The sequence below is a fragment of the Acinonyx jubatus genome, chromosome B2 (genome assembly GCF_027475565.1).
Source record: "Acinonyx jubatus isolate Ajub_Pintada_27869175 chromosome B2, VMU_Ajub_asm_v1.0, whole genome shotgun sequence".
NCBI classification, from domain to species: domain Eukaryota; kingdom Metazoa; phylum Chordata; class Mammalia; order Carnivora; family Felidae; genus Acinonyx; species Acinonyx jubatus.
Genome location: NC_069385.1, coordinates 36,796,609 through 36,821,534, shown reverse-complemented (window position 1 = coordinate 36,821,534; position 24,926 = coordinate 36,796,609). Strand labels below are relative to the sequence as shown.

General features: G+C 38.5%; 1 protein-coding gene across 4 annotated transcripts in view; it reads right to left on the bottom strand.

Annotated features, from left to right (window-relative positions):
• Positions 1-24,926, bottom strand: part of SOGA3 (SOGA family member 3) — a 44,359-nt gene that overhangs the window by 4,499 nt on the left and 14,934 nt on the right. For all 4 annotated transcript variants that reach the window (XM_053222262.1, XM_053222263.1, XM_027056955.2 and 1 more), the window contains exon 5: positions 4,048-4,119. In XM_053222262.1, coding sequence (XP_053078237.1) covers positions 4,048-4,119 — 72 coding nt within the window. The remainder of the gene's footprint in view (positions 1-4,047; positions 4,120-24,926) is intronic.

Genomic DNA, 24,926 nt, shown 5'->3' with positions numbered 1-24,926 from the left:
AGGAGGAGCAAAGACAACCCTGATGTTTCCAGCTTAGGTGTCTTGATGGATGAGGCCACTAATAACAGGGATAGAGAATGAGCCAAGAGGAGCAGGTATGAACACAATAGATCTAAGTGTATTAAACTGCTGTCTTTGAGGGATGTCAGTGGAGGGCCATCTAGTGGAAACATCTATCAACAGGCAAGTGGAATTTCAGGCCCAGGATGACAAAGATTATACTCTGACCCTGCAGAGACTTCAGGTCCAAAGGGGAGAACATGAGAATGCGTAGAGGTGATGGCTGAAGCTATGACAATGGCTTTGAAAGCAACCAAAGAGAGGAGGAAAAGAGAGACCCAGAAGAAATGGTTAAAGGTTTGGTGGGGGCAGGAGTCAAATATCATGTAAGAATTTGAAACGATGTTTGAATAGAAACGTGATGCAGCAGTATGCTTATCAAATATGCTTTTATATAGACTAGGCTTTGTTAGGAAGTAAGAGTAGGGGAGACCTGGGGGTTAGGTTGAGCTACACGTATGATAGAACTCCTTGATTGCAAGGCAAGGCATTTATTTGCTAGTAAAAAAAAAAAAAAAAAGTAAAATGCTGCAGTTTGAATCTAACCCAAACAGCAGTGGATGTGATATAAGCCACAGATTGGAGCAGAGTAACACCTTACTAGGCTATGTTAAGCAAGTATAAAAAAGAAGGATATCTGATTTGTGTATATGTAAGCTCTCCTGCCCAAAGGAATGAAAACATAAATATTATTTTAAGACTTGGACATATACCACATGTAACAAAGTCACTATGAGGGAAGGAGAATGATGGGCACGATAGTCACTATTTTTTATTTGTTTAAAAGAAATCTTCTCAAGATACAAAATGATAGTTTCTGCAGTGCTGAGAACTTAAGAACCCTGTATGCTAATGTGCCCTGCAGGCTCAGCCTGTAACCTAACTATTGTAGCTGCATTTGCAACTGAGCAGGGAAATACTGTATGTAAATGCTGAAAATGTTAAATCAGAGATGGTAGGGAAAGTGTCTGGTTGACAGTAACTGAGCAGTACATGCTTGCTCTCATTTTCCACAGTGAATGCTAGGCAAGAAACATTGTAATGCTTTGAAATGAGAAGCACGTTGCCTCTTATTTTTGTGTATGTTAAAGACATACTCTTGTTTTTAAAGTTGATTTATTTATTTGTTTTGAGGCAGGGGGAGGGGCAGAGAGAGAGGGAGAGAGAAACCCAGGGTTTGCTCTGTCAGCGTGGTGCCTGATGCAGGGCTCAAAGTCACGAACCATGAGATCATGACATGAGCCGAAATCAAGAATTGGATGCTTAACCAAGTGAGCCACCCCAGCACCCAAAGACTCACTCTTAAGAAAGCACAAATGACCTGTGAAGAAGGGGAGCATAAAGATGATGAGGGGCCAAAAGAAGTGAGAAGAGTCTGGCTTTGACTCAGCCACTGCCAGAAGCTGCATTACACTCTAAATGAATTACATGCATTAAACTCATTTAATTTGTACAAGAATGCTCTATTACGATCCCATTTTATAGATGAGGAAACAAAGGCATAAAAAGAATAAGTAACTTATCTAAGGCCATACAGCTGGCATGCTACTGTTCTTAATTGTCATGCAAAACCATTTCTCACTAAAGTCACTGTGCTGCTGAAGGAGCATGTAAACAATTCATCAGAGAAGCTGAAGCAAATAAAAATGAAGTACAAAGCTGTACAAATAATCGGAGGTTGAACCATATGAAACCGCTTGGGTCAAAATCACAGCATGTTGACAATTTCATTTGGCATAACCTAGCAAAAGGGGACACAGGAGTATCCAAAAGTGCATATTGAACATGTGGCAGTGTCAGACACTAGATACACTGACAAGTTAAAGATGAATAACATGACCCATGACTACAATCTCCCCTGGCTAAGTATGGGAGCTGAATATGTAAACAAGAATTACAATAGAATGGGATGCTTGCAGTAATCTAAGAATCAATGGTCCTCAACCCTGACTGAGCAATAGAATGATCTGTGACTACTTTATAATTGAAATCTCCCACCCGAGACAGTTTCGACCAATCTGCTGGGGTGGGTTTTTAAAAACCCTACAGGTAATAATCTCTGAAAATAAATGAACCGGAAACACTAGCAGGGACTTCAAAGGCCACAACAGCATACTTAGGAATTTCCCAGGCATTTGGGCCATGACATAACAACTGGTGAACTGCAATGTTTCTTGACTGCTGTAAGATCCCAGGTCCCACTAACAAACTGATGAAAGCTGTGGATGTCTTTTACAGAAAGGTACCCAAGTGCACATGGAGTGGGAGGGTCATAGAGTTAGAAACAAACAAGTTAGAAACAAAAGAGTTAGAAACAGATAAGCATTCCTGGATAAGAGAGTATGGTTGAAAAAAATAAACTTTAACACAGGAAGTATAAGAATAGGCCACATGTGGGTTTTTTAAAAAGCAAACTGCTGATTAAAGCTGACTTAGGATTTTAGAACAGGGAGAATATAGCCCCTTCTCCTTCAATGAGGTGGAGAGAATTGATGGCAACATGTGAAATGATCCTTAGCAAAACACATGGAGACAGGTGGCTAAAGTTCTGGCAAAGACAGAGTGAGAAAGTTGTAGTGATAGAGCATATTTGCATTTATTAAGGAAACCATGAGAAAGATAGAAAGTGGAGTAATGATCTTAATATGAGACTGTCTGGGATTTTTGAACTGCTGAAGTCTATCAATGTCCTTGTGCCAGAACCAGGAGAAATATTAACCAAGAACAGAGCAGGAAGAGAGAAGAAAAGGAAAGATAAACATTCATTATGCTGTGCTTTAAAAAAATGGAGGTAAACTTTTTCAAATTTTGGATATTTAAACATTGCTTCAGGTAAAATTATTATCTAATGAGAAAATGCCTTGTAAGAATTTTTATTTTTTTATTTTTTATTTATTTTTAATTTTTTTTAACGTTTATTTATTTTTGAGACAGAGAGAGACAGAGCATGAACGGGGGAGGGTCAGAGAGAGGGAGACACAGAATCCGAAGCAGGCTCCAGGCTCTGAGCTGTCAGCACAGAGCGCGACGCGGGGCTCGAACTCACGGACCACGGGATCATGACCTGAGCTGAAGTCGGCCGCTTAACCGACTGAGCCACCCAGGCGCCCCGCCTTGTAAGAATTTTTAAAAAAGGTATGCTATAGTATGAGATTCCAACTTATGCAATTAAAAGTCCATGACTAGCCAAGTGTTTTTAGAGAGCCATAATGTCACTTCTGCCCCCAAATATTTCCTCTTCTGGCTTAAAATCTCCTTCATTACATCCATTAGTACCTTCTGCTCACCCTGAAAGCAGAGCTTTCAGAGTCTTTTCAGAGTCTTTACTGTGGCTATATTTCTAAAGGTCTTAACAAGCCCATGTTGAATACATTTTTTAAAAGATTTTATTTTAAAGTAATCTCAGCGCCCTATGTGGAGTTCAAACCCACAACCCCAAACCCCAAGATCAGGAATCTCATGCCCCACTGAGTCAGCCAGACACCCCTGAATACATCTTTTAAGTTTTATTTTTATTCCTTTGTTTCCTTGTTTTTTTTGCTTCTCTAATCACCGGCATAGGTAATTACTTCCTTCTAGGGCTCTCATCACCAGCCTCTCTCTCCCCTCACCACCTCTTCCTACAACATTCCTTTCTTTACTCACTCCTAATGCTATAGGAACACCCATTCTATTGACTTTATTAATTATGAGTGAACAAGATTAGCCCCATGCGTACATTTCTCAAACACAGCAATACATAAGGTACAAATGGCATATTGCTATGTGCTTATTGTGTAAAAGCAATAATAGGGATGTTAGTTACTGTTAACATTACAAGCAACGATACTGAATGCTTTATACTGCCTGTATGTATAGTACATAATGGATGTAAACTTTCCTTTGCATGAGTGTATCTGGCTACCATGTCCACTTACAGACGAAGATCGTTATTATGTACATTTGCATAATACTTGATGTACCAGTTGAAATTTTATCTCCACATACCTCTGTGGGAGTCTGTTGAGTCTTTTTTTCGGATTTTGGCAAATCTTTGCTTCCTCTTCTTTTTAAGGATAGCTGAAACAAAGCAGGGATGTATTTAGTTTGGCGAACTATCATTTTAACTCCATTTTATGTTTTTAAGTGTCTAATGTCATGTGACCAAGCCAAGCCAAATAAAAAGTGTTAGTTCAATAATCATAAAGGAGGAAAAAACACCAAACCAGGTAGATTTTTTCTTTGGACTGGGAAATACTTCACAGTAGAAGAGTAAGTGGCAATCATCTAAATAATCTGAGGAAGGGCAGGAAATCTACCGTGGAGCTGCAGAGAACAACCTGGATAAAATTCAGACTGATGACCTAATATGCGATATATTCCAAATGAAAGCAAATCCTTGTTAGCATTCTACATCACCGAAGGGGGAAAAAAAGAGGAATAGGGTATTTCCAGTCAAAGGCAGGTTTCTATAAGCTTGTAAAGACAAACTTTTACTGGGTTTGTGTAGAATTGGAACAATTTTACTCTTTCCTCACCACACATCTACGCAAACAAATACAACACACAGATACCCATACAAATGTGTAGTATGTAGGGGATGGTTACAGTGAAATGGAGAGGACATGTTCTTTCTAAAGGAGCAGGCTGACGGGGTGACTCACTCGGTTAGGTGTCTCACTCTGATTTCGGCTCAGGTCGGGATCTTGCGGTTTGTGGGATCAAGCCCTGCATCAGGCTCCACGTTGATGGCATGGAGCTTGCTTGGGATTCTCTGTCCCTCGCTCTCTGCACCTCACTCTCATGCCCCACTTGCATGCTCTCTCCCTTCTCTCTCTCAAAATAAATACATAAAGTTAAAAAAATAAATAAAGGAGGAGGCTGAGTGGGAATTAGCTTCAGCTGATTGGTACAATACAGGAATGTGGGCTTTTCCTAGAGTAGCTAGGAATCTGGATTTTGTATTGCTTGGCCCTAAATGAAATTCAGACAAACAACACTTTGTAGGTCAAAAAATACATATCTAGTGCCAAATCCTTTCACGGAACAGCAATATACGATCTCTGGTACTCTGTTCCATTTCTCAGCACCAATATAATAAGAAGGGTCCTTCTGTATAAATAATAATCCATATGTATGAATACCTACCATATACCTAATATTGTACTGGATATCCAAATATCAATTAAATAGTACACTTATCATCAGGAAGCTCAGAATACACCATGGGAGACAGAGAAGCAAACAATTATACTGATTGGTAAATGCCATGCTTTAGGTTCTGTGAAGCAGGGGCTTTGTCTTAGCGTGGCATCACCACTATTAGGATGGTACTTCATCACATGACAGAAATTGGGAAAAATATTTGCTGAACTAATGAACAAATATAAAATAGGAGGTTGCGAGGTCAAAGAGGAAGATGGGGATATAGAGCGAATACAAAGGCAGGAAAGGCTTCTCAAAAGAGGAGGCTTCATGAAATTTGCAAAGAACTTCAAATTACATTTTTCCCATGTTCCTTTCTAACCCATATCCAGTGTTCAATGTAGGCATATGTTCAGGCCCAGAAGGCAGAGGCTGCATTGCTGCAACTGTTTTCATTCAGTATGAAATTTAAACTACAGAGCCAAATGAATGGCCTGTGTGCTTATTTCCACTTCTTTACAGAAAGATGCTATGTTGCTTGTATAATCTTAGAAACAAAAGCTGTCGGGACTGATTCGCCATAACCAAAAGTGGTTTACAAACCAATCAGCAAAAACAGTCCCAAGAAAACCCAAGAATATAGCAAGCTGAACTAGGGAATCCTGGAACAGTCTGCGTAGGGGCTACCTACAAAGAAGCACTCAAATTCACTTTATTAAATATTTACTGAATACTTTTATTTTGAATATATTTTTATACATTTATTAGTGCTTACTAATGCACTTCATAAGGTACCTGTGATACAATAATAATAAAACCAGCATGATCACTGCTTATTATGAGGTTCCTAATTTACCTGGTAAATGGTCTTTTCGGTCTGCAATTTACAACAGTGTGATGAAAGCAATGATAATGTAAAGATAATATTAACTGGCATCGACTGAGCACGAATTCATGTTAAACACTTTACACACATTATCTCAATTAATTCTTAAAACATCCCTTCAATTTAACAAGCTCTCCAGGTGATCCTGAGGCATGATAAAGTTTGAGAAGCACTGGTCTGAAATCATTGCTTGATAAGTAGCAGAATCAGGTTTTGACCCAAGTCATTTTGATCTTTATTATACTAGATCATAAGGAGAAAGGCTTAAGTCATTCTGGGGAGGAGATGGTGTGGGGAGCTAAGGATAATTTCCAGAAAGAAGTAATATCTTATCTTGAATCTGGAAAAAGAGGAGTAAGCCAGTCAAAGAGAAGAGCAGAAAGGGTAGAGCAAAGCCTTCCATGTGGAAAAACCATTTCTGGGAAACAATTCAGTATGTCTGTAACAAAATGTAAGGAGAATAAATGACAGTGATGGCATGAGTCAGATCTTGAAGGATACCGAATAGGGTTGTTTCAAGAAAAAAGCGTCCATAATCAGACTGTCACAGAAGAAACATACACACAAAAGTAGAAGTTCCAATGGCCATGAGGTAAAGGGCCATCATACAAGGGAAATGAGGGGAGGTATGTTCTAATTCTGAGAGCTTTTTGGAGGGGGTCTTTATTTTTCATTCATTCCATAGATATTTGTTGGGTTCTGGCATATAAATGATACTACATAGTTATACAAATATGACTGAGCAACATTTTATTCTCTTCCCCACCAAAGAGCTAACTTTACGATGGCTAAAAGCATGCAGATAATTAACTAAAACAGTAGACAGAATTAACCAAGGGCAATAAATGAAGAACAAAAGATCGAGAGGACAAAGAAGCAGATATGATCCCAGATCTGGAGAAACCAGAGGAAATCATCTAAGATGGCTGATCTTTGAAGGATGTACAAAATGTCAACAAACATAAAACCAAATAAAAGAAGAAGCAAAGAGGAGAATGGGTGTGTCTTTATACATTCACTGCCTTTCTGACAAAAAGTAATGGAGGCAGAGGCACTACAGAGGTGAGGCAGAAGAAGGCACTTACAGGGCTGAGGTCAGCTTGTGGAGCTGAGAAATTTAGACTTTATCCTGTGGGCAATGTTAAAATGAGCCCTCTAAATTAATATAGGAGAAATGCTGAAACCAGGCCATCGTTTCCTAAGAGGCATTTTCTATTTTACTTTTATTTGAATAGCAATCAAGCAAGGTGTCAAACCCACAGCCCTGAAAAAAGATTTCTTCCTGAATAAAGGTACACAGCCTTTAAGGCGCCTCTAGTCCAAGTACCTTTAATAATCACATTTAAATGTTCAATAAATATTTCATCATCTTTTCATATTCCAGCAAGTTTTTATTAACTTTCTGACTCCAATAAAACAAAGATGAGGCTCATCTGGATAGGGAAAGTTGGAGAAATAATGTAAATCCCGTCTCTTTCTTGAGTATAAATTTTCATCATCTCCCCCTTGTCATCTGGGCACCTCTTCAGGGAAGCAGTTTGGGATGCTAGAACGAAATCTCACATTTCATCTTTGCTCTCGAAGTAGGCGCTTCCTACTAGAGAAATATGTTGAAAACATGTCTTGCCCATGTCTTAATTCTTTGCATTCCCTGCCCCAACTAGCCCAAAAGAGACTGCTGTTCTTTTTATCCATGTGAAGGCCAGGAATTCAAGACTTTTTCCCAAAAAGCATGTTTGCACAGCAATTATATAAAATGGGTTGTTTGTGTTCTAAACAAACAATTGTTTGTTTTGAGACTGCCGTTTTTCCTCGGTTGAAATTCGGTCCGCTTCTTAATAGGTAGCATCTTGATGTTCTCAGCGATTAAACAACCTGTCTGAAATGGCACCGAAAGACAGAGTATATATAAAAGTCTCCTATGTATTTGATAAAATTAAAGAGATCCATTTGTACAGTGATGAAATCAAGAAGGAAACCATAACTATATTCATATCTAGGATTTATGAGCACTAAATGTCTGCTGTGCACATTTCTAATTGTTTAGTATGTAAAGTACTCATTTGATCTTGCAACCGTCTTAGGAGTTTGGCACCATTATCTGAAGCACACCAAGGAAAAATCATCAGCTAATAAGTGGCTGAATCCCGAGGTAAGTTACTAGCTTCAGAGCTCTTGTTCTGAACAATGACGTTACAATGTTCCTCCAAAGGAAGAAAAGTACAGGATTATATTATTTCTGAGCATATTCTTCTCTATGCTATTCCACCACTGCTGCATGGGCTTGGGGCACTAGTTTATATACATTACACACAATCAATGTATTTTTCTATTTTTAACATAGGAGTCACCAGAAGTGACATACACACTCATTGATTCTCACAGTTGTACTATAAATATTGCGACTTAGGGCAACATTGGGAAGGAGAAATGGGGATTACCAATTTAAGACTGGGGGAAAACTGAAAGAAGCAGGAACTTGGCTTTGCTATTGTCTGAATGTTTATGTCCCCCCCCCCCGCCCCCATCCAAATTCCTATCTTGAAATCCTCATGTCCAATGTGATGGCATTTGGAGATGGGGCCTTTGGGAGGTGCTTAGGTCATAAGGGGATGGATGGGTCATGGATGGGATTAGTGCCCTTACCAAAAGAGACTCAGAGAGCACCCCAGTCCTTTCTGTCCAGTGAGCATACAAGTCTGCAACCTAGAAGAGGGCCCTCACCTGGCCATGCAGGCATCCTGATATCAGACTTCCAGGATCCAGAACTGTGAGAAATAAATTTCTGTCATTTATAAGCCACCCAGTATGTGGTGCTTTGTTCCAGCAGCTGAAATGGACTAAAACAGGCTTCATCCCATTTTGAAGGGGAACAGGAGAGGCTCTAGGAGTCCTCCCTCCTTCCATCCTATTATATCCTGGATGCCTACCAGAGAGTCTGGCAGATGATAGACTGGCAAGAGTGCCCAGAGATCTTGCTCACAAACATTCTCCACCATCTCCCTTAAAAGGGTGAAGCAGGATCCCAAGCTCTATACGAAGACAGGATCTTGGGGCCCAAAAGGAATGTGGGTGAAAGAAGTGAGCTAGGATTATCCGGTCGTGCCATTCTGTGCAAAATCTCCCAGCAGTTTTCCACCTCACTCAGTATCAGAGCCATGCTTTACTAAGGCACAGGAGACCTCAATTACACACTGGATTTATCCCGGTAATGTTTTAAAAAGACTTCACCAGACTTCAACCAAGACCAATTAAAATATTTCACTGTTAGGCCCAGGCATTTTTTTTTTCCCCAAAGTTCCCACGGTGAGTACAGTGTGCTCTGAGAATCACTGTTCTGCTCCACGTAGACCCTCCGTCACCTCCTCCAAACAAGCTCTTCGGCCTCATCTGCCGCCACTCTCCTCCCCTGCTTTCCTTGCTCTAGTGTCACCAACATCCTTGCGGTTCCTCAGACATGCCAAGCATGCTCCAAAGAGGGGCCTTTCCTCTGCCTACAAGCACTCTTCCTTCCTACACTCCCATATCCACCCCAGCAACTCCTTCGGGGTCCCTAATCAGAGTCCTTCCCCAACCATTTCATACAAAACAACAAATAACTCCATACAAAATACCTCCTCTAGTCTCTTGCTCCATGCACTGCTTGTCGGCCTAACCTCGCTTTATTTTTCTCCATAGCTCCTTTCACCATCTGACTTGTGTATTCGATTCATGCCTATCTCCTCGTTCTGCAACATGAGCTCCACCCACGCAGGAACTATGTGTTGTTCCTTACAGCTCCGGCTCTAAGAAATATACCTGGTATGAAGTAGTTGCTCAGACAGCATCAACTGAATGCAGAGACGACCACTTAGACCTGGTTTCTTACACACTTGTTTTCGAAGCATTCGAATCCAAGAAGTTGGTGGAAGGTTAAAACAAAGAAATAAAAGTCCAAAGTTCCATTTAAAGCTTATAAAAATAAAACTTTTCAATAGAAAAAACCTAAAGAGCAAAAATGTATGAGCTGAAAAGTATTTAAAATGGGACATACGATATACCTTCACGGCACTCTAATATTTTTCTTGATTTTTACCAATCCCACTTTTCCCAGTGTCAAAAATGAAGATTTTGGCTCTCAAATTCATTTTGTAAAGGATACCTGATACCAACATTCTTTGGTTTTGTGGCCGATTTTGTGGTTTCTACTCAGCAGTTCCTCTCACACAGTTTGTCTTCTGGTGCTGACCTTCAAAGTCTCCAGAGCCTTGGCTTCAAGCCCAGGTCACAGAGACTCTTCTCCAAGTTGCTTTCTAAAGTGCCTTCTCTTTGCTCTCACTCATGGAAGGACCAAGTCAATGACTCTCCCACTCTTTCCCTTTTCCTCACCTTGGAGAAACACCAAGGTGAATATTCACCAATATTCACCAATGTGAATATTCTGATGTGAACTAAGTTATTTTCCGTGTTATCTAACTCACCAAGGGTTTACAAAAAATAGTCTGGAAATTATCGGCATAAAAGCACCTAACCTTTGGGTTGCAACCACTGTCTATTATACGTTGGATTTAAGACTTACATTAGTGATTAAGGTTTTCCACAGTAAGACTGTTCACAAAATTAGTTGTATTTCTCCCTTTCCAGTAGGCAGTCCATTTGCAATGTGCCCCATTAAGAGGCAGAGTCTCTTTCCGTGGCTCTTCAAACAGGGCTGGACTTGGGACTTGTTTGGAGTAATAAAATACGGCAGGAGTAAAATGTCGTAGGAGAGGTGACGCTGACGCTACCCTCAAGAGACGCTTGCACACTCTGCTCACTGTATCTTGGACACACGCTGCCCCATGTGATAAGCCTGGGTGGAACAGTTTGCTGGACGCAAAGAGTCACATGGCCTAGTTATTCCCACTGACCTGGACGATAGTCCGCAAACTTCCAGATGCAGAGCCTCTGAGCTGACAGTCAGCTGGCCAAAAGTCAATGCCAGGACCCAACTGAGACCACAATAATCCATATAGAGGACCATAGACTTATGGAAGTAAATGACTGTTGTTTTAAGCCACTAAATTTTGGGATGGTTTGTTACAAAGCAAAAGTGGATACGTTTATCAACTATGTTTCACCATTGGAATTGAAAAAGCCCCAGGTGATATTTATGAAAGAAAAAAAAATCCCTTTTTCAAATTCCAGAAAAGCAAATGGCCCATGTAAAAGGTCAAGAAAAAGAGTAGAAGTGGATTATCAAACACAGGAACTAATAAAGCTCAATGTACTTTCCTTGTTTTTATTTTTCCCCTGCCTTTGACAATATTTTGATTCCATAAAGTATTTTTTAATAAAACTGAGCTTTAAATAAATTGTTATAAAAGGTCACCTTTCAGTTCTATACTGCAGATGCTTCTTTTAATAAAAGTAGGTGTTCAATTAGCACCAAAGGTGTGACAGGAGTTAAAAGCTAATAAAGTTCATCCTAACAGTCAAGTTTATTACACAGTCTGTCTCGGCACATTTCTGAAGTATTTTTTCCATTTGAACTTAGCTTTTATTCTTCCTTTTAAGAGAGAAATGATGTATAACATTTACAGTGCTTCCTTAGATCTAGGTTTCTTAAATATATCTGTCAATTCCACTAAAACTAAAGTTTTATCAAATTGTTTGTTCTTTTGTTTGTATAGCTTTCCCAGGCATGGGAAGAAAAATAACTTTAATTTTAAAAGACTTTCTACTTAAGCCAATTTACAGAATAGAAACATAAAGCATTTAAAGGAAGCTGTACCCAGACAATCCTTAATTGTAACGTAAGGATTAGATTTTGCAAATTTCTAATGATTGTTAGTTCAGAAGACTCTGGTCTTCAGAGTCTTCTCTGCCTTCAGAGTCTTCAGAGTCTTCAGACTGAGTCTGAAGACTCAGAGTCTTCAGAAAAGAACAGAATGGAGAAGAGAGTAAAAGAAAGAAACCAATAATTCATTTATTCCAAGAAACAACGTTGGAAGATTCAGAAAAGGAAACTGATCAATAGTTTAAATCCGGAATTTGTTCCTATAAGATACTAATAAATTTAAAAAGCTGTGCACTTTTCATTCTTAGGAAAGACAGTGATCCCCTTCTGCATGTTGACACAGAGGTACGTGTCACAGAGGTGGAGAGATAGATCTGGCATACAGAAGTGTATATCATGGAGGCGGAGCCCCAGTTCTGCAGGAATAAATCAACCTTCTTCTGCCAGGAGGTCATCTCCTTTTCTATCCTACAAGCCCATTCCTATCTTCCGAGTTATGAAGCTTCCAAACCTTGTGTGTTTTTTTTTGTTGTTGTTGTTCATTTTTTTTACCTCCAGTGAATGCCTAAATGAACACTTTTAAAAGCTGGAAAAGCTCCTTTTCTTGCTGTAAAACCTTAAACCAGTGCCAGATTTGCTTTGTTATTTTATTTTTAAGTAAAAGAATCCACTAAGTTTTCCTTTCCTTGACTCCTTCACCTTTCTCCCTTTGTGCTAAGGTAGATATCTACAGCAGAGGTCAGGTTGACTAGAGAGTTGTATAAATTCTTTATTGCTAGGGAATACTAATGAATGAACTTTGCAGAGCATGCTAGGAAGCCAGGCTACCAATGAAAGAGAAACATTTGAATCTTTTTGTCTTTTTAAGAATCAGGATTATCTCAGGGCCACATGGTTTTGAATGGCTCTAGAGCTGCACAGTATCTTTCTTTCATGAAAGTCATGGTTTGGTACGAATAATTACTTTGGAACTCTTCTGCTTTTTTCCTAGCATATTGCTTGCTAATAGCGCTTCAATGTTTTTACATTGGAACTCACTTTCCATGATTAGTAAGTACAGTGAAATTCAGGTAAGCCAGTAACTTGAAGAGCAAAATATTGAATTTAATCCCAGAAAATTAATTTTGAATTTAATCCCAGAAATATTAGAGAGAGAGAGAAAGAGAGAGAGAGAGAGAGAGAGAGAGAGAGAGAGAGAGAGAGAGAGATGGAGGTTCATTATTTAATGGGATGTGGTTACTATAGAACCAGAGGAAGTGAACTTGGAAGGAAGCTGGAGTTCATATTGTAATAGTTGGGTCTTATAAAAAACTTTTTTATGAAAAATATCCCTTTTAAAAGTTAGGTTTGGACCCAATAAGGGCACCTAGCTGGCTCAGTCAGTAGAGCACGTAACGCTTAATCTCAGGGTCGTGAGTTCAAGCCCACGTTGGGCATAGAACCAATAACTGCTTGTTATCCATTGTGTGCTTCATACCATATGATCAAAACAACTCCTGGATCCTTAGAAAGACTTAGTCTTTGTATTCTCTGAGCTACTGTAGGGACCCCCAAGGGGCTCAAGGCTACTGTTGAGTTCCTTTTTTTTTTTTTTAACGTTTATTTATTTTTGAGACAGAGCGAGACAGAGCATGAATGGGGGAGGGTCAGAGAGAGAGGGAGACACAGAATCTGAAGCAGGCTCCAGGCTCTGAGCAGTCAGCACAGAGCCGGATGCGGGTCTCGAACTCACGGACCGCGAGATCGTGACCTGAGCCGAAGTCAGACGCTCAACCGACTGAGCCACCCAGGCGCCCCAAGAGAGTTTCTCATATAAGAAGCTCCCACATCATTGTAGAAACCCTATTTTGGAGCAGGGTATAGGTTGTTAGTGGGTCTTCCAAATTATGATAGTAAATTGATCCCAAAGTAAGACCAGCTTGCTTTTAAAAAGCAGACAACATAATAATAAATGCTTCTCTGCTATTCGTATCATATATTACACTTGGATAGGAGCCATGCAAATGCCTCAGAAAGTCTCACACAAGCAATAGATTTAAACACAAAGCTTTCCGAGTTGAGTTTATTTTTTTAAATCTGAAAGCCTGGTTAATCACTTTTGAAATAATATTTGTTAAAAAATTATTTTATGCCTTAAACCCTTAATCCACAATATAGTATACTTACTTAGTATACTTACTAAGCTATGACTATCTTCAGCAAATACAAAGCTTTATATTCACTTCTAATTTGCTATAGCTCATGAATTGATTTCTAAGCACCATTGCATTTGGCAGCTAAAATGCATTTAGAAAATTATGGCTCTGTAGTGGTAGCAGGTCTTTATGGCCTTTTTCTATAATGACCCGAAGGGGGGAAACCTGCAGCCAGCATTTATAAGTTGAAATGATGATTTGTCCTCTCTCTTTTTTTTTTTAATTTTTTTAACGTTTTATTTATTTTTGAGACAGAGAGAGACAGAACATGAATGGGGGAGGGGCAGAGAGAGAGGGAGACACAGAATCGGAAGCAGGCTCCAGGCTCTGAGCCATCAGCCCAGAGCCTGACGCGGGGCTTGAACTCACGGACCGCGAGATCGTGACCTGAGCTGAAGTTGGCCGCTTAACCGACTGAGCCACCCAGGCGCCCCTGTCCTCTCTTTTTTATATGGCGTCTCAATAGCTTCTACCTTATTAATACAGAAGATTTTGTTCAGAATCTTGTGAGAAATATGCAGAAAGTGCATTACAATTGCCACTGAAGTGGCAGGATGCTAAGGGGTGAGTACTTAGGTACTTTAAAATGATTCTTTCTACACATTTAAGATATTTTATGATGAAATTTTAAAGGTCAGAACTCTCCATCATTCCTGAAATGTACTGAAAAGGAGCAGATGTAAATTTATGGAATAATTCCTACCCTAGGTTAAAAGGTGACAGCCCATAGTTGTGCCTTAAAAATTTTGGAATTAGTTGCCAATTTTTAAAATGTGGACAATTTACATTTTAAAAATCAAGATCTCCAGTTGTGCTTGAAAAATCTGAAGGTCTGGTAAAGTTAGGTCTGATTATGGCATGACATCCTTGGGTTGGAACTAAATACTAAGACATACAATATCCAGTTTGCTCCATCACTCTTAACAAAGCAGCTTCCCTCATTTATATAACCTGCTTGGCCCTCCAGTGGCAGTGGACCTGGACCACTAACGTCACATATGTGAAAGGTGACTAAGAAAAGCAATCTTCCATTCAGCATCCTACAGGAATCCTTTATATACCACCTAGTCTTTTCTTGTGCTTTTCCAGGAGCTGGGCTTCTACATGTGGCAAGTCACCCAATCCCTTTACAAATGGCTCTGATGGATAAAATGTCTGTATTTTGATCCCAAATCTACTTAAAAATCACTTAAAGTGATTCAAAGAATAAATCTACCTTTCCTTCTATATTAAATCCCCTCAAACTTTAGAAGAGAGTGATCACATGTCAAGTATTTTCTTCTTCAGGTTATACATATTCAGTAAAACCTTGGTGTGCAAGCATAATTCATTCCAGAAACATGCTTGTAATCCAAAGCACTTGTATACCAAAGTGAATTTCAAGAACCATTGGTTCAGTTGTGATCATGTGACGTTTGGCCTCATGTACTACTCGTATTGAAAGACATGGCTCGTTTATCAAGTTAAAATTTATTAGAAATGTTTGCTAGTTGCAGAACACTCGCAGAACAAGTTACTTGCAATCCAAGATTTTACTCTGTGTGTGTCTGTGTGTGTGTATGTATCTATGTATGTGTATATATATATACATACATAAATACTGCATGTATATACATATATATACACACACATATATACATGTATATATATATACATATACATATGTAAACACACTCTCCAGTTCTTCTTTTTTTCATGTTTTTTTTTTTTTTTGAGAGAGAGACAGAGTGCAAGCGGGGGAGGGGCAGAGAGAGAGGGAGTCACAGAATCTAAAGTAGGCTCCTGACTCTGAGCTGTCAGCACAGAGCCCCATGTGGGGCTCGAACCCACAAACCACGAGATCATGACCTGAGCCAAAGTTGGACACTTAACCAACTGAGCCACCCAGGCACCCCACTCCCCAGTTCTTTTAAGCATTCATCATATGACATGGTCTCACATAGCTTTTGGTCAATGAAACTCCCTTCGCCTCTTTTTGTGTAAATAGCTATATTTCTATCCTTTTGTATTTGTGTAAATTAAAAAAAAATCACATTATAGGACCTCCACATTTATTCATATAAATTTCATCTTATTAATATGCACTCTCTTATGTCGACATCATTCTGATTGTCTTTGCCTGTATCTTTTTTTTTTAATTTTTTTTAAAGTTTATTTATTTTTGAGACAGAGAGAGACAGAGCATGAACGGGGGAGGGTCAGAGAGAGGGAGAATCTGAATCTGAAACAGGCTCCAGGCTCTGAGGTGTCAGCACAGAGCCCGACGCAGGGCTCAAACTCACGGACCGCGAGATCATGACCTGAGCCGAAGTGGGCCGCTTAACCAACTGAGCCACCCAGGCGCCCCTGCCTGTATCTTTCTTGATTGCTACTAAGGAGGATTCCACTTAGATATGCTTTAGAGTATAATAGGTATTTATGACATAGTTGAAATAATGTGAAAACAAATGGCCTAAGAAGAAAGACTAAGTTTAAAAAAAAGAAGACTGAGTTAATTTCTTTTAACGAATTTATGAAAACATGAAAATATTTATGACTAAAGCATGACAATCACAGTCTTTATAGTCTCTCTGATGTGCCAAGAAAATAAAAATCATGAATAAAGTATGATTACAAGAATTTTCTCTGCAACTCTTAAATTGATTAAAAGAAAAATCTTGTTTCCATGGTTTAATTCAGTGACAATGAACTATTTCTGGGAACTGGACCTTTTCCATTTTTAAGGACAGAGAAAGTAAGGGCAGAAGTAATTGGTTTAATAAAAAAAAAACACAGAGTATGTTTTAAAAAGCTTCATCCGAAGCCAGACATAATAGACATATATTGTAAGATTCCATTTATATGAAATGCCTAGAAAAGGCAAATCAATAGATACAGGAAAAAACTGAACCCAAGCTCTTAAAATCAAATAATACATCCATGGAGTGTGTTTTGTGTTTATGTGTATGTTCACATTCATAGAGCAAACGAGTATGAGTATGTGTGCATGTCTGTGTGCATATGTGAATATATGTATATATGTGTTGGAACATACACGTGTGTATACGTATGTGTTTTAGGTCCTGGAAGGAATTTCAGCATATCTTAAACACTGCTCAGTGGATTATAAAACACAGGGACAAACAGAATCTCTGCAACTTCTATCTATATACCATACAATTTGAAACCTATTATAGACATCACTAGAGAACACATACTCATTGAAATGTTACAATCTGCTTTTACTTCATATTAAGAGGTACTGTAATATCCTTTGGAACTGTATTGTATTTGACCAAATTAGTTCATTTTAAAGTAATTTTGGAATAAATGGACAATCACTAGATTTCTGAAATTTGAATTTGAACAAAAACAAGGACCATAGTCTAGGCTAAGTAAATCTACTTAGTCCCTTGATATAATCCTAAAGGATATACACATGTGGACATGCATCTTTTTTAGACATGAGAACAACTTAACAGCTACACACACAGTAGTGCCTCTATAAATAATAAATAAGTACCTACCTAGGGGGAATACACGCATGAATATAAGAGCATGAGATATAAATGGAATAAAAATAAAATATTCCATATATTAAGGAAGTTATGGATAGGAATCACAGATGAACCAGATTCATTTCTTAAGGTATTATTATTTTTTAACTTTCTTTTTTCTCATGTTTATTTCTTTAGTTTTGAGAGAGAGAGAGAGACAGCACAAGTTGGGGAGGGGCAGAGAGAGAGAGGGAGACACAGAATCCAAAGCAGGCTCCAGGCTCCGAGCTGTCAGCACAGAGCCCAATGCAGGGCTTGAACCCACGAACTGTGAGATCATGACCTGAGCCACAGGCGGATGCTTAACAGACTAAGTGCTCCCTCAGGTATTATTTTTTAAAGAAAACTTACCATTTACATTGCTGGTCAATTAGAAAGAATTTAGGGTGAATATAAGGGTGCCTGGGTGGCTCAGTTGGTTAAGTGGCTGACTTTGGCTCAGTTCATGATCTTGGGGTTCATGGGTTCAAGCCCATGGGTTTGAGCCCCACATCGTGCTCATGGGGCCTACTTCAGACCCTCCTCTTCCCTCTCTCTATCTCTCTCTCTCAAAAGTAAATACAACAATAAAAAAAGAATTTTGGCCAAATATAACACAAATTTATCACTTTCTCTCTACTAAGATATACTTGAACACAAAGATAAAAATATAGATGCAGTAACACTGGTAACTGAGGTTAACAGTCAAGCATTTTCCAGAATCTGAGAAAAATTTCCTTCAACAGTAGCATCAGTGGAATTCAACAAAGAAACATAATGTATCTATGTGTAATCTTTACTGTCTGAAACAGAACTGGAAATGCAGACCAATCAAAACCAAACATCCCTGTTTCTTAAAAGGTTAAACACAAGTTTGCCATATGACTCAGCAATTCCACTTTCAGGTATATACCCAAGAGGAATGAAAACTTGTATTCACATAAGGATTTACACAAGAATATTCTAGAAGCATTATTCATAATAGCTCAACCCAAATGTGCACCTACTGGTGAATGGATAAATAAAATATGGGTCCATACAATACAATACTATTCAGCAAATTTTTTAAAAAATGAATGGTATGTCTGGGTGGCTCAGTCAGTTAAGCGTCTGACTCTTGGTTTCTGCTCAGGTCATGATCTCACAGTTTTGAGTTCGAGCCCCGCATCAGGCTCTGTGCTGATAGTGCAGAGGCTGCTTGTGATTCTCTGTCTCCCTCTCCCTCTGCCCTTACCTTTCTCTCTGTCTCACACCCTCTGTCTCTCCCTCAAAGTAAGTAAATAAACTTTAAAAAGTAAAGAGGAATGAACTACTGATACATGATATAACATGGATGAATCTCAAAAACATTACGTGAAGTGAAAGCCAGATGTAATAGGCATATATTGTATGATTCCATTTATATAAAATGTCTAGAAACGGCAAATCAATAGATACAGGAAGCAGATTCATGGTTGTCTGGAGTCGCAAGAGGGAGGGAAGGATGGGGTTTAACAGTAAGTGGGTATGAGAGATATTATGAGGCCAACCCTACTTGCCCCAGCACATGCATAGATATTGCATAGGTACTGCTTTATCATGTATCTGGAGAAAGAGCTCAGCTCATTTGCAATCAGCAGCTCTCAGGCTGTTAAAACTGCAATACTCCAATACTCTAGCAGGGAAAGAGCTAGATGATTAATTGGGCAATGGATCATTATATATATATATTTAAAATAATGTTTATTTTTTTTTTGAGAGAGAGACAGAGTGCGAGTGGGGGAGATGCAGAGAGACAGGGAGACACAGAACCTGAAGCAGGCTCCAGGCTCCAAGCTGTCAGCACAGAGCCCAACTCGGGGCTCGAACTCATGGACCAAGAGGTCATGACCTGAGCTGAGGTCAGCCGCCCAACCAACTGAGCCACCCAGGCGCCCCAGATATATTCTTTTCCTACTCAGGGCTTCACGGGTAGAAACACAGGCAGAAAAGCCTTGGGAACACCCAAATTGGGGTTTGTTATTTTTCACATACTGAAGGTAAGAAAAGAACAACTACAAGATGCTTCAAATTTTTCTAAGATTCAAATTTTCCTCATAACATGCCTGAGCGCTACAGTAGTAGAATTTCTCATAATCCTTCAGAAAAGGCCAGAACTAGATAGATGTCTACCAGCCATCGGACGTTGAGTTAGGGCTGTGCATATCAAGTTGTGCTATAGCTCTGGGTCTGAAAGCGAGCAGTGAGAGGAACGAAGCAAAAATTGCACAGTGAGTATCTGAAGCCAACACTGAATTTACAAAGAAAGTTTGACATTCAACGATATTTTCTAAAAGGAAAAAGAAGTAGACAAAGAGATAAAAGTGCATTGGACAAAGGCATTTCAGTGGAGAAAGGATCTTTCAACAAACGGTGCTGGGGCGATTGGAGATTGGCATGCAAAAAGATGAATTCAGATGCCTAACTCACACCATACACAAGAGTTAACTCAAAATGGATCATAGGCCTGAATGTAATAGCCAAAAGTAGTAAAACTCTTAGAAAAACAGTAGTCATTTTCCTGCAGGTTAGACAGAGATTTCTTAGATATAACATGAAAAGCATAAATGATATAAGAAAACCATTCATAAGTTGGACTTCATCAAAATAAAAACCTTTTGCACTGCAGATGGCATCATAAAAAAGTGAAAAGACAAGTGACACAGAAAACATTGCAAATCACACATCTGATAAAAGACTTGTATCCAGAATATATGAAGTTTATATTAAAACTCAAGAATAAGTAGACAAACAATCCAACTAAAATGAACCAAAAATTGAATGGATATTACACAAAAGATGATACATGAATGGAACATAAGCACAGGAAAAGATGTTCAACATTATTAGAGAAACACAAATTTAAGCCACAATGACATGCCACGTAAATAAACCTCAAAAGAAGAGCTGTAATAAAAAAGATAGACAACAAAAGTTGGCCAGGGTGTTGACAAATTGAACCCTCCTCCTTTGCTGGTAAGAATGTAAAATGATGCAGCCACTTTGGAAAACAGTTTGGCAGTTTCTTTAAAAAGTTAAGCGTAACTTCATCGTATGACCCATAAATTCTCTTAGATACCTACCCAACAGAAACCAAAACAGAGGTCCACACAAAAACTTTTATGTGAATGTTCACAGTAGCATTATTCATAAAAATGGGGGGGAAAACTAATGTCCATCGACTGATGAATGGATAAGCAAAATGTGGTGTATGTATACATGTATATTCAAATATTATTTGGAAATAAAAAAGGAATAAAGTACTGATATACATTACAAGGTATGTGTAAGCCTAAAAAACATTAGGCTAAGTGAAAGAAGCCAGATGCAAAAGGCCAAAACTTGTATGATTACAGTTGTATGAAATATTCATAGAATACAAGGCTATAGATTTAGAAAACAGATTAGTGCTTGATTGCGGTTAGGAGTGAGAACAGGAGGTGACTGCAAGTGAGCACTATAGATCTTTTTGGGAGCAATAGAAATGTTCTAAAATTGTATTATGGAGATGGTTCCACAACCCTGCACATTTGCTAAAAAGCATTAAATTCTATACCTAAAATGAATTTATGGTATGTAAATTACATTTCAATAAAGCTGTATGCAATAAAATATATTGGGGAAGGTAAGAAAAAGGTATTCAGTTAAAGAGAAAGGGGGGAAAAACCCAAAAAGTATATGTCTAAAAACTACTCTGGAAAACAGAAGATAGCTTTAGGAATATTGTATCCTTAATAAGATAATGAACATGGCCTCTATAAACTAAAAGTAGAAGATGATAGGGGAGATTAAGATCTGAAAAATAGGAAGGTGTTGGGAATAAGAAACCTCACAGAGAACACTCAGCTTCAATGCAAGAATCAAATTTTGCACTGGAGTCTTCAAACAGCACGACTGACATACCAGAAAATAAACTCCCTGATACTGAGAACAAACTTGAGAAATTGTCCAAGGACACAGGTTAAAAGGACAAAAAGAAGGTGAATGGATGAGAAGATAGTCATAAGGGGCACAAAGTGAAGAAAATGTGAAGGAGAGAAAATAGAGTATATGTGATTGACAAGCCTATACTACACGAACGCTCCTCTGAGATAATTAATAAATGTTAATTTTCAGATTAAAGAGTCCACAAAGACCATCACCTAGATATGTCCCGGCAATAATTTTGAACTGGTTATTCTCCTTAGGTATCCAGACTCATTCTTGCCCCTTCTCTGTCCTGCTCTGTGCTTCAGGAGGCTGCCCTCTGCATATATTTCTGCCCAGGCTCTCTTCCCTGCCACATGCCTTCTGGTTGAGTTTGGCCAATAGAAGGCACTGGCAGAAATGCTGAGCAATGAGGGTAGGAGGAGAGATAGTTCACAGTATCTCTCCTCACTCCCTCACTTTGTCAACACCATATCTTGCTGAGAACCCTCCAGAGGACAACTCCCACCAGGTAGCCCCTCCTCCACAGTTCCAGCTTACACCAGCCCCTGTAACATCATTTCCTTGGCAGCATTTTTATATCTAGAGGTGGTGATGGTTTCTATGTGTTGCCAGTCTTCTCTGAATGCCTCACCAGCCCAAATTAAGAGCATGTTCCCTTAATCCTGCCCACACCACTGTGAGTAATCTTATTTACATGATCCATCTACTGGAGGATCCTGATTGATAGAAAGGGTAAAGACAAAATATCCATAAATATGTAGAGAGGAAACAATCTGACCCACAAAGGAATCAAAGTCAGACTAGTCTCATATTTCTTCACTCCAAAACAAATGCCAGAAGATAATGGAGCAGAGTGTATGATGTGAAAAGAAAAAATTTTGACTCAGTAATGCCATCTTGTCATTCCTGTGTCAGGTCAAAAGTACAAAGGCTCTTTTCAAAAGTACAAAAACTCAGAAAAAGTATATCCTCTACAAACTTTTCCTGTTTAAAAAAAAATTCAAGATCATTACCTAATCAATTAAAGATTATTTAAAACTGAGGTTTCAGAAATTTAGTTGTAGTTTAAAATCATTGATAGTTAAGTATTGAAACTGAATGTATATTGTTTGAATTACATATGAAGCAAAAGACATTCTTTAAATTCAAACTATATACTGTAACAATAAATAATAGTAACAATCTTATCTTATAATCCTATGTTAACAAAGATCAGACAGTAATCCAAGGGGTTGGGCTAACTGAAATAACTCTTAATTCCTTATTTTATTCTTGATTTTAGTAGTTGAGAAAATTGAGAATCATACATGTATTACCAAAAAAAAAAAAAAAAAACACCTCAAAAAACCCTTAGGGTTAATACTAGTGGAAGTAATAACAGAATAACTACCTTCCAAATCATTGTAGAACATAATTATTCTATTTTAAATGTAGCCATGTCTCTAAAGAAATGAACCTGAAAGCTGTATTTTATCCTTGAAAAACAATACTTTACATAAAACAGATCCTCTTGAATACACACAGGTGGCTACCGTTTGATAAAGTTGAATGAAAATCTTTTCTACTATATGCGAGGGCGTGGTGGATACAACCACATACCAACATATTAGCCACTCATTATGCACTTGAATACAATAATCAATTGGGCTGTCTAGTTATTTCTGCTATTATTCAAGGTTGCTGGCCAATGTAATGGTAAGAACGCTTACTTTGTGAAGGAAAGAAAAAATAATGTAGTTAATTTTATTAACCACTTACCACCATGATTAATTGGCTAGACAAATTGGAAATAACTGAGCTAGCCAGCAGATGAATATAGAATACTTTGAATTTTTAATTTTAAGCAGTTCTGAGTTGAATCACGCTGAATATAAATGACCCCATTAAGTGAAATATATAAGCATAAAATGGAAAATGTCAGGAGAGAAGCTAAATGACATCTTTAAATGTCATCTCCAAATGTCATTTACCATCTGGATAAAGATCAGTTTAACTGACCCTGAAATGTAAAAATGGAATTAGAATGGAGACATCAAATAAGTGATTGTATTTCCATTAAAATGCAATGAAGTCTAAAATCTTCAAGATATAACTGAATTTTCAATTTGGAAAATACTTCCTAATATACAGCGAAATTGCATGGTATATTTACTCCAATGTAACACAAGTATTGGAAAACAAAGGAACCGAGTAAATTCTAATTTAAGGGCTAAAGATGAGCTCCTCTGACAGCAATCATATCTTCCTAAACACCTCTTCTCTTGGCCAAGCATTTACAGTTTTTGTATCAATAGCAGTCTTTGTGTGTGAATTAAATAGAAATACAGTTCTTAAATTCAGAGAGCATAGAATTTAGCTGTGGAGTCACTAAAACACACAAAGCAATCTAAAGTATCTTGAACCTGAATACAATAGCCCTCCTCTCTCTGCTAAGATGTTTCTCTGTAAGAAAAATATTTATAGAGCAGCAAAGGTAGGAGAGGCATTTATCCAGACAAATCAGTGGTCAGTCCCGTTAGCGAGTGCAGGGGCAGACAGTGTAACTGCATTGTTTGCACCTCCCTTGAGACCTCTGCAAATGTAAGGTCCTGGATGGTGAAGCAGTAAGGACTAAGGACATGTCTTGTGGAAGACAAAACAGGATACATAGAAGTTAGAATGGCTCTACAGTGAAGTGACCTATAAAGAGGAACTTCACGGTCATACACATTCATGGGGAAAGAGAAAGGAAAAGTGTTTCTAAGCCCACTGTAAAAGAATTAGACTCCTGGGTAAATCCAAAATTTCACTCTCATGGATTTAAACATTCTCTCGCAGAGTTAAGTTTTAATCAGCTCATCTAGAACTATGTGATAACAAGAACGTCTGACGTCCACACGACCTTACGGTTTATAAAGCACGCCACACATATTATCTTCTGTTGCCCTTGTGAATGGGTTGCCTAGGGAAAATATTTATTTTCCTTTAAGAGGTGATTAAATTGAGAGTCAGCTATTAAGTGACTTATCTGAAATAACACACGTATTAAGTCTATAAAAAGAAGAGACAGCATCAACAGACCTGAAAACACATTTTTTAGACCTATGGTCCCAGTTTCTTTGTTCTCTCCAAAGACTTCCTTTCTTTAGGATAAAATAGTTTCCCTTTAGATACCTTGGAAGTCCTTGCTCCATGCATTTTCTAAATGTGTGCTAGAGATTCAGGACTTGGAGATTCTAGGAGAATCGAGGTCTCTAAAGAAGGCATGTCATTTGTGGGTCAGGAAGATAGAAGTGGCTATGCGGAGGGGACTCTGAGTCCCAATAGTGCAGTTGTGCAGCACTGGCCGATGGAGACCATGGGCTTGGAGGCAGGGGGATCAGTATGGACCGTGCCAGCTTACTAGTGCCATTAGCCTTGTTGAGCTTTGAGTGTTTATCTCTAAAATGAAACTGTTAGCA